This window comes from Aegilops tauschii, chromosome 7 (genome assembly GCF_002575655.3).
Source record: "Aegilops tauschii subsp. strangulata cultivar AL8/78 chromosome 7, Aet v6.0, whole genome shotgun sequence".
Lineage (NCBI taxonomy): Eukaryota > Viridiplantae > Streptophyta > Magnoliopsida > Poales > Poaceae > Aegilops > Aegilops tauschii.
This window is the reverse complement of record NC_053041.3, coordinates 102,671,499-102,681,605: the sequence shown is the minus strand read 5'-3', so window position 1 is coordinate 102,681,605 and position 10,107 is coordinate 102,671,499. Positions and strand designations below refer to the sequence as shown.

The window sequence follows — 10,107 nt, the reverse complement described above, 5'->3', positions numbered from 1 at the left end:
ACAAAGGGCTACCGCGTTGCCTGAGCAACCTCGTCGGCTTCCACTCCAGCCACGACTTTCGCGATGCATCGACCATTCGACTGTGGGGGGGGGGGGGGGGGTCCGCCGACTTCCCTTTGGATTATTCTCCAGCCTCGCCGTCTGCGTCGCTACCGTTGTGACTGCGGGGGGATGTTGAGTATATTGATTATTAGGAAAGACGAGATAGATTAGGATTTGTTCTGGCTTGTCTTGTACTCCAAGTACATCATTGTACTCCTATATATATGCCCACGAGGCTCAAGCAATACAACAACGATTCCACCAATCCCTCTCTCCCTTCTAACAGAGTTGGCCTAACATCGGTCGGACAGGTAACATTGCCTCCTACACCTCCCCCGGCCGGGTTTGTACAGATGCCTCATCAGGGCGTCGCCGTCACGCCTTGGTTTCTGCAATAGTTGACGACAGACCTTTGAGGAAGAAGAACAAGAGGGTGTGCATTGCGGTTGTAACATGGGAAGACACAGATAGAAGAGGAAGGTGGTGGCGACACGCCGACACCGCTCAAGAGTCAAGACGCTGCCGCTTCGAAGAAACTAGATAGGAAACGCGCCTTGGCGCGTGGTGCCGGGCTCAACCTATAGTCCAAGGGTGTAAACAAAATATATAATGTTGCATGAATAATTGCGGTGATGGATCATTTGAATAGAAGCAAGAAATTGCATTTATAGATAACACAATTGTGTCCAATACATATCCAGAAAACACTAATTGGACAGTGCAATAAGTCACACCAAATGCATGTAATAGTACTGTCCAATTATTAGAGGATTCGGATGTCATGTCCTTCCAAATGTTGATGTCATAGAAATGGTAACATGATTTACAAAAGTCAAGTCTTAATGCTTGTGAAGAGAAATGATATATATTATTCGTCTACGACATATGATGATAGTAGTGCATCATACAACTTTGTATGAACATCTCGCTCGCTTGGGTGTGGTGAATAATGACCTGCTGATGGTGATTACGCGCTGGCCCCATCTCACTGACATGGTTATCCATGGCGAGCAAGTCGTGATAGCTCGCTTGGGCGTTGTGATGTCAGGACCTGCCAACGGACATATCATGTTAGCAAAAGAATTCAGGTGTTTTATTTACAATGAGAATATAATTCATGCACCAGCCTTCTCATAGCTTATTAGTACAGCTCTACATGCCAGGCTAACAATTATCCTCTCCATAAATAAGTGGATCTCAACATTGCACTATGTCCGACATCATGGATCTATATTTTTGAAACATCTTAATATACACCTGGCATCAATTGGCCCAACACTGCAAATAAAAGGTGGCACTCGTAAAGCATGCCCCTATTTTATTTGCTGTAGCCAAACAAATGATAAAATATGGTACTTCATGTAGTCTTAGAGCTTAGATTAGAGCAGAATTTATTCTAGTACAGAACCACAAAATTTGATAATTCATGCCAGAGTCTAATTCAGTCACCCAATGAGAGTTGATATCTATAGAGTTCAATCTCTATAACAACTGTTTACATATTTCTTCTATATCCATTGCTCTCTAATGGAACGATTAGAATAGCAAACAAATAATTCTTGGGCATTCATATTAGTGACTTATTTGTTCACATGCATATACTGAAATCCAAAGAGAGCATAAAGGTAATATGTTATAGCATATATATTTGTACTGCAAGTAACAAAAGAGTAGCCTCTTTCCTTTTCTCAACAGAACACTCAACAGGAACTTAAGAAAACACCAATGACTAATCATTTCGAAGTCAGCAGGGCTGAGTCCTACACATGGCTAGTCAAGTCCGCTTGCCAAGCTGAATGTTTCTCACAAATGCGGAAATATCCATAAGATTGCATCTCTCCTGTTGTACTCAAATAATATTTTGTATATATATCAGTGGCTTCAAAAGGTAAGTACCAGTTAAGTCCTATTGCGTCGGTTTGTATATATCATTGGTCTGTTTTATTCTAGATCATCATCAGTATAAGAAAATGTTTCAAACATCACAATTGGGGAAAAAGGCCTTACTAACCAAATAAATATTAAAATTTTGAAGTAAATTATATGCCTAGAAACCAAATAAGAACTATACTGGAAATATTTATGAATTACTACGACTAATCAGACTACTTTAGTATGAGACTGTAATAAAGAATAATCATTGTAGGTGATTTGATATTATGTTCGACTAATAAAATAAGATAAGGACAGACAGGTAATGGATTTCACCAAGAAAACCAAATGCTTCCCGATCTGTACCACTAACGAAGGGATGAATCATATACTAACTTCTCAAAACTGATCAAATCTAAAAAGTTAGAAAGGCTAAGCAGGTACAGTAATAATCTGTTAGAGGAATAAGCAAGCATGTCCGCTGACCAAACATAGTAGCTGATTAGCGATGATGCACTCTATGCGAACCGGTGTTTCCATGTCTATCTGGATAAAGATCTCCTCTTCTGCAAGGATAAACATGGAAGTGGAGTAATCAAGCACACTGAATAGAGTTTTCACGACCTAAATAATAATAAAGAGTATAGAAATAAGTGTTTTGAAACGTAGAATTTGGAGCTGCACAAAATATGCAGCTGAAGAGGACACTCCTAAATGAAAAAATCAAGCTAAACAATTAAGCTAGCAAACCAGTTTGACCTATTATATATCCCACATGGACAGTAGCACCTACATACTGAAACAACACAATTGACAAAAAAAATCCCCATATATGAACATCACAACCTGTAGGCATTAACTAAAACACAAATTAAACCTAAAAGAAGAAGTCGAATGATACATATTCTACAACATTAACAAATGGGTGACAACATCAAGAAAACAATGGTGGTGTGTAGAGGTGAAAGGCACACCAACACAAAATTGATCCGAGAATGTAGAAGTCAAATGGAAATAAATAGCTCCAGATATCTCGATCCAATAACTACAACAAGTATTGCTTTAGGACAATGTGCCAAGGGCAGTTTACAAACAATCACCTCCTATTGGTTGAATCAATATTGAATTCTTCACTAACATATTGAAGAGGTAGTCGGCAGAAGACTTCCCTCTCAAACAAACATGTTAGCATTAGTTTTGCACAACAGGCTGGTAGGCACGATATAATCTTTTTGGGAAAATGCTATTGGAACAAGACAATCATTTAACTTCTTTCTGCAATATTCCAGCATTAATAAAGTAAATAGGTCCCGCCCTAATCTTCATGGATTCCAAAGACAATCATTTGTTAGCAATATTATGAAGTAACAAAAAAAAACACAATCCAATCCTGTTAATAGAGCACCAATAGAACCTCCTATATCATTTGGAGACAAAGGAATAAGAATAGAGGACATATAGAACCAGTGGTTTAACTTTACATGCTTGATAAAAGAAAATGGTAGAGTGGGAATATATAAGATGTCGATCAAAATCTTAAAGCATGCAAAATACATCTGGTACAAACAATTCTACTTATATTAGCTGATGATACCGATACATATCAGTGGCAATTATCATAACACCTTCCATTTGAAAACATTTTATTGAAATTGAAACAAAAAAGACACAAACTCACACATATCATCCAAGAATACATGTTTAAGTTCAGTATTGGACTATCAGTCAAATGATGAAAATACGCATTTTACAGTTAATATCAGAGAAGACTAACAAATAACCCCCAAGAGAATGGATATACAATGCATTTAAAATTAATTGTTCATCAGTGGACTCAGATTCTTAGATGTCACTCATGTCAGCAAATGAAGGGCTTCAAAATAGATGTGAACAAACACGCTACTTTTACAATATACACATCGTCATGCATAGGAGGTTCAGACTTGAAACATTCATAATATCGAAGATATAAGACTTCGGAGTAACACTCACCATATCAAAAGCAAGTAAATAGTCCATGGGCAAGATATAATGATTTGTCAGTGAATGCACACTCTTGTGGCGTATGAAGCTCACACATTCCCAACCCACACAAACAAAAAAGAAGGCTTTGAAAACTGAAGCGACCATGTGGGGGTGTTGCTTACCCGAGGAGCCGAGCTCTCGACCATGGATGCCCTGGTCATCGTCCTCATCCACGGAGGGTGCCTGCAGCTTCGAATATATCGAACAAAGAAGTAATCTGGAGGTGACAGTAGATAGGGGAAATAATCTTTACAATAATGAGAATTGAGAAGTAGCTAATTGGACTCGATCCAGCACAGACGCACATCAAGCACCGACTAAATAACAATCATGACGCTTTCAGATTGAAGTAATCTGCGGCATGTATGGATGGGTTGGGAGAGAACTTCTACAGCCAACGCTTGAGACCGATCAGCACGCACACACACTTCAGGTTGGTGGAGAACTTCTACAGCCAATGCTTGAGACTGATGGCACGGGCGCACCAAGTGTGCCACCATGATATTGCTTCTGACCTGCACGCACAATAGAAGCCCTTCAAAACAACTGTAAGTTGTGAAGCACTCCCACAACAGAAGCCCTTCAAACAGAGAACCAAAAAACAACTGTAAGTTGTGAAGCACTCCAACTTCATAAAAAAACGACCAGGTAAAAGTATATATCTAGCCTGAAATTCCAAGGCATCTGTATAAGTACAACATGAACAGAAGGATTTACTAGCTTCAAAGTAGTTAGCTTTCCTTCTCCTAAAAATAGAAGGATTTACCTGCTAGAATAAACATATATTCCTGCCATAAATAAATACAGATAATGTGTGATAGACTGACAATTGACACTGACTTCTTTGTGTCGCTTAGTTACTATGATCTTGATATACATATACATTTATCTTCAGAGTTCTCATTTCAGAAGGAATATAATATCTATATGTAGCGTAGTGAAGACTGCACTTCTAGCATTACTTTTTTTCTCCAACAATTTATTATTGACATCATCGTCAGGTCATCGGAGCCATGCACCCGCATAGCCGTTGCCTGTCTCTTTGGCGAATTTATACAAAACTCATAGCATCTGACAGCTATTGTTAGAAACTACTAAGCTATACAAACTGAACACTATTGCCCTAGAAATTTAATGATATCTTGCACAAACAACTCACAGAAAATTTGTATATCTTCAGTCACTTTGATCATATTTTGCATATACTGAAATCAATTATACAGAAAACTTGATAACGTGCTTGAAGGAAATCACTTGAGTATTCACTTGGGGGAAATTGTTCACATATGGATTAAGAGAGATGAATCTACATCCTTTTAATACCATCTAATGCACTATGCCAAAAACAAAAAAATAATAATTGCATTTCAGTCTGTTCAGAATTATGGGCACGACTCCGCAGCCATTCTGGGTACATCACTTGGACTAAAGATGCCATCAATTAGTACTGTAGTTTTTTCAGAGGGGGCATTTGTACTGTGGAGGAATTAATTGCAATCAGAGGATAATACATACATCAATATCAGTGAGCTGAGCTTGGAAAGTGACTTGGGGATTCTTCCGGTGATTATCGGCATACAAATCCAAACCGATCAATTTCTTCAGTTTGCCCATTTCTTTTGCAATCTCGTCATTGAGGTTGTTCCTGTACAGCACCCTGCAAATCAAGTTCCAATTGAGAAAATCAAACCATTTTGTTCTGTTCAAATAACAGAAACGATGAGATAACCAAACCCCTGGCATAACTTGAGGCCTAAAAATTATATAGAAGATGTAGGATTTATGTTCAAACCCCAAAAAGAACTGGCCGGCTAATCTAGCTCTTACACTTAATAAACCCAAGAAATCCTGTGGCCTGCATCAAAAATTTCTTCAATAAACATACAAGGGTCATCCCTATATAGCAGTTTCTTCTACTAAATCCTTTATCTATCAAGTGCCTCCTCTCATAAATAAATGTGGCAGGGCTCTCTAATCAATCAAGCAACTGGAAGAACATGATGCACCAAAGAGAACTGCTTATTAGGGAGCCATACATGCATGAAACCTAATAAGAAAACAAATTACGGGGGTAAGTCAGCCACCTGAACACCCAAGATGTGCTCCAGGTACACGTGAGGCAGCAATCCACGACAAGCATAGTACCTGCAAAACAAATTAGACAGCACATAAAGAATACAATGTCAATCAGGTGACAAGGAAGCACATACAAAATAAAAGAAGCAAGAGAAGAAAATGAACGCCTAGCAAGCAGCCAAAATAGCCCAAAAAACATCCAAAGGAACAACAGAGGCAAGAAGAAGAAACCAAAAGAGGAACAGGAGATGCAAAAGGATCCAAACGCAAAAAGATTCAAGGGAGATCAAATCCACTGGCAAGGGGAACCAGGCCACTCGAGGTACCTTCTATAGCTCACCAATCCGCAGCAACCGGACCATGCTGAGGCTAAAATTACCAAACCTAATCAGATCCCTACGAATCACGATAAATAGACCTAGATAAGCAGCGGGAAAGAGGAACCAGCGTCTCCCTCCTCACCTGCTCTGTTCGGTCGCGCCATGGATGACCTTGCGGGCGGCTCCTCGGAGATTTGGACGCGCCGCCTGACCTGCTCGGCCACGGTGGCCCTCCTTGTCCTGGCTCGTGATGAGGGGAGGAGGAGAGGAGAGGGTGGGGGCGCTCCTCTTGCCCTGTGCACGCGAGGACGACGGTGACGACGCCGGGGAAGTGGACGGCGGCGATCCGGCGCGCTGGGCGAAGGAGATGGCAGCGGCGGCGGGAGCTGCTAGGGTTAGGGATTGGGTGGAGGAGGCGTAGAGGAGGACGAGGGACGAGCGAGTGCGGGAGGAGGCGGCGGCTAGGTCTCCACCACAGGAGCGGCCCGCTTTTATACCACCTTGCACAAGATGACTAAAATGGGGCAGTCTAATTACGCGCGATGGCACGCCGAGAGTGAAACTGCGCGGGGAGGCAGTAACTATTCATTGTAACAGTGTTACCGGGTCGATCCGACGGCCGAGGTCCTCCAGTGGCTTGATCTGACGGCTGAAAACGCATCAAACAAGAGATCCGACGGCCAGAAATCGCTGAGCTATGAGGAGGCCCATGTTCTCCCTAGATACTTATATCAGGATGTGTAAGACCTGCATCGGGAAACTTGTGGCGATCGCCGATCGATGCAGTCCTATTCTTGCATAAATCACCGTGGGACAACTAGTGAGTTTGTAAGCTATTCTGGTCAAAAAGCCTGGGGCTGCATGTATACAAGCATGCAAATTAAGCCAAGTTTTACTTACCAGCATGTGGGTGTGAGCATGCATGGATGGGAGGAAGGCGAATAAAAAAGATCCAGGGCATGCATAACGCACGAGAGTACTACTATCACTTTGTGGTTACGACGTGAGACATATCGGTCACTACTCACGTCCACTTGCTTGCGAGTAGTTACACAAGTTAACAGCCGTGTAAAAATGTGTACCCCCCCCCCCCCCCCCCACCCCACACACACATCCCCGGTCCCGCAGGCTGCAGCTCGCGGCCATGAATGCCTGTATTGAGTTTCTGAATTTCTGATCAGCTCTGTACCCGGGGGACTTCAATGGTCAAATCATTTCCCTGTCTGTGTGTCGCGACGACGAGAGCTTCATGTAAAATCCGGTGCAGGTGCATCGTATCATTTCGCTGTCCATGTCCCAGCAGATTACAGCGCCTCACACGTAGGGTGTGTAGACGACCAACGCATGCAGTTTTGATCGTATCGCCCAGCATATACTCACATACTGCACGCACACGCACCATCCCACATAGTAGATCCATGCCTAAATCATCATCAACATGTGTTCGGTTTACAGGTTTGTGTCGGTCAGATTCTACCACAGTACCGCCCACATCCACTGGATCTTAGTTCAACGGTTCAGATTTTTCGGTTACCACGTATAAGAGCTCAAATCTTCCGCGCAAAACGATGATCAGGTCCTTTTCCCTGGTCAGCCTCTAGCTGCTCGCTTCAGTTCGACTCCGTTTTCTGTAAGCATTTGTTGTCTACACTTTAATGGCTGGCGTGTATTGAGCAATGGGGGGAGCAATGCTGTTCCTACGTCAAGATTCTACGAAAAGTTCTACATACCAGTTCAAATGGATGACAGTTCCTACGTCAAGACCATCGCTGCTGATGCTTCATGGCCCAGAGATGATCACCACTTAGAGGATGCTACCCACCTTGGACTCTTGCCCTAGAGCTGCTCAGTTGTGGCGTCTACTAGAGATCTGTCCTCCCCACGACATCTATCATCTTTGGGATATTACCATTCTGGATGGTCTCGACATCAACCTCCAGCCCATGGTCGCTCTCGCAAACCTTTGGAAACTCTGGGACTCTTGTAACGCCCAGGTGTTTCGCTCTGAGACTCACTCCGCTATGGACACTCTTCGAAATGTAATCTCTAATTTTACACTTTGGGTGCTTAGGTTTAAGGACACTGCATGCTAGTAGGGAGGCGGCCATGTCATGACGGCTATGCCTCTCCTCTCTTTGTACTATATGATATAACCTCGCCCCTGGGCCCTTTTCAGTAATATATTCAGGCGGGGACGCTCCCCTCCGGTGATTGTTCAAAAATAATAATGGATGACGGTTAGCTGAAATCAAGGTAACAATTACCTACGTGGAGGAAAAAAGAACTAGTACGTGTGGATTGTAGAATCCTTGCGTGAGAATAGCATTTTTGAAGAAAATGAGTGAACTTGTATAGCCTTTTGTTTCTACATCACCACATAAGCAAATACTAAGTAAACAATTGATCGCATGCCATTGTTTTGAGCAATGGGTAGTTGTCCCTCTGTTAAAAAAAAAAGAGAAAAGTATGTTTTTGGTCCCTCAAGTTCCCATAAAGTATAGACTTGGTCCTTCAAGATTTTTTGATATACATTTGGTCCCTCAATTCTCAAAACCGGATAAGTTTGGTCCTAAACCAGATTTTGAGCACGTTGACCGGGTTTGACCGCCACAAAACCGCTCGATGAATACTATATTTAAAAAAAAACTTCAAAAAAATGACAAAATTTTACTAGAGCCCGTCCGATGTCATTTCATGACAAAATTTTGGTCGCACCTTGCGCACGTAAGCATATTGGACCCCAAAAAATTTCAGAATTTTTGATTTTGTTTTGATTTTTAATTTATTATTCATCAGGCAGATATTTTTGTTTTTTTGCCACGAGCTCCTCGAGTGCTGAAAGAGCCCGAAATTTTGTTCCCATCTTGCGCATGTAAGCATATTCGACCCCAAAAAATTTCAGATTTTTTTGAAGTTTCTTTTTAAATTACTGTTCATCAGGCGGTTTTGTGGCGGTCAAAACCGGTCAACGTGCTCAAAATCTGGTTTCGGACCAAACTTATCCGGTTTTGAGACTTAAGGGACCAAATGTATACCAAAAAATCTTGAGGGACCAAGTCTATACTTTGTGGGAACTTGAGGGACCAAAAACATACTTTTCTCTAAAAAATATCACCAAGTAGAAGTTTCGTTCAGTGCAAAGTAAAACATAGTCTGGAAAAGAAAGAGAGTGCACAGCCCTTTTGTTTGGCAACCAAAACAAGGCACACAACTATTTTTTTCCGTTGAAATTAAATCAAGTGCAGGCTAGGTACGAGAATGAAATCTCGGTCGATTGCTTGCTGGACATGGGCCATCTAGGCCGTCGATCGATGTGTTATTTACGCAGTCGAGCAGGATCGGCATCCAAAAGTACATATGACCATGCATGCACACGTACGCGCCATATACAAATTACATATAGTAAGTATTGGTAGTATAGTGTACATAGGACCATGCACATGTACGTGCCATATACACCCTCCATTCCATACTGTAGTGCATATACATTTTTTTTTTGAAAAGTCAAACCTCAATAACTTTGATCAAATTTGTAGAGAAAAGCATTTTACATCTAGAATATCAAACATATATCATTAGATTCATAAGATGTAGTTTCATATTTTATATAATTGATATTGTAGATCTAAACAATTTTCTCTATAAACACGATTAAAGTTTGCAAAATTTAACTTTTAAAAACATCTAAATGCACTACATTATGTACGGAGGATCTACACATTATAAAAAGTACTGGTATAGTATAGAGATGCTCCTTGCCGGCCGGCCGACA

At 41.4% G+C, this 10,107-nt stretch overlaps 1 protein-coding gene across 2 annotated transcripts; it reads right to left on the bottom strand.

Moving 5' to 3' along the window:
* Positions 1-688: 688 nt before the first annotated feature.
* On the bottom strand, positions 689-6,797 carry LOC109775758 (uncharacterized). 2 transcript variants are annotated; one of them, XM_020334457.3, is made up of 6 exons: positions 6,478-6,797; positions 6,024-6,084; positions 5,455-5,596; positions 4,062-4,454; positions 2,401-2,480; positions 689-1,093 (listed from the first exon to the last, which is right to left on the bottom strand). In XM_020334457.3, exons 1-4 carry the CDS (start codon positions 6,497-6,499, stop codon positions 4,257-4,259), a joined length of 423 nt encoding a protein of 140 aa, XP_020190046.1. In that variant the 5' UTR covers positions 6,500-6,797; the 3' UTR covers positions 689-1,093; positions 2,401-2,480; positions 4,062-4,256. The 2 variants fall into 2 exon arrangements, with proteins under 2 accessions (XP_020190046.1, XP_040250277.1); XM_040394343.2 differs by having other exon boundaries at positions 689-2,480.
* Positions 6,798-10,107: the final 3,310 nt, after the last annotated feature.

Bases quoted from the DNA above. Each gene is read 5' to 3' on its own strand.
- LOC109775758 (XM_040394343.2), bottom strand. From the start codon at position 6,499: ATGGCGCGACCGAACAGAGCAG. The intron at 6,085-6,477 runs GTGAGGAGGGAG...TTTGTTTTGCAG, and splicing joins GGCGCGACCGAACAGAGCAG to GTACTATGCTTGTCGTGGAT. The intron at 4,455-5,454 runs GTATGTATTATC...TTGTGCGTGCAG, and splicing joins CTCAGCTCACTGATATTGAT to GTCAGAAGCAATATCATGGT.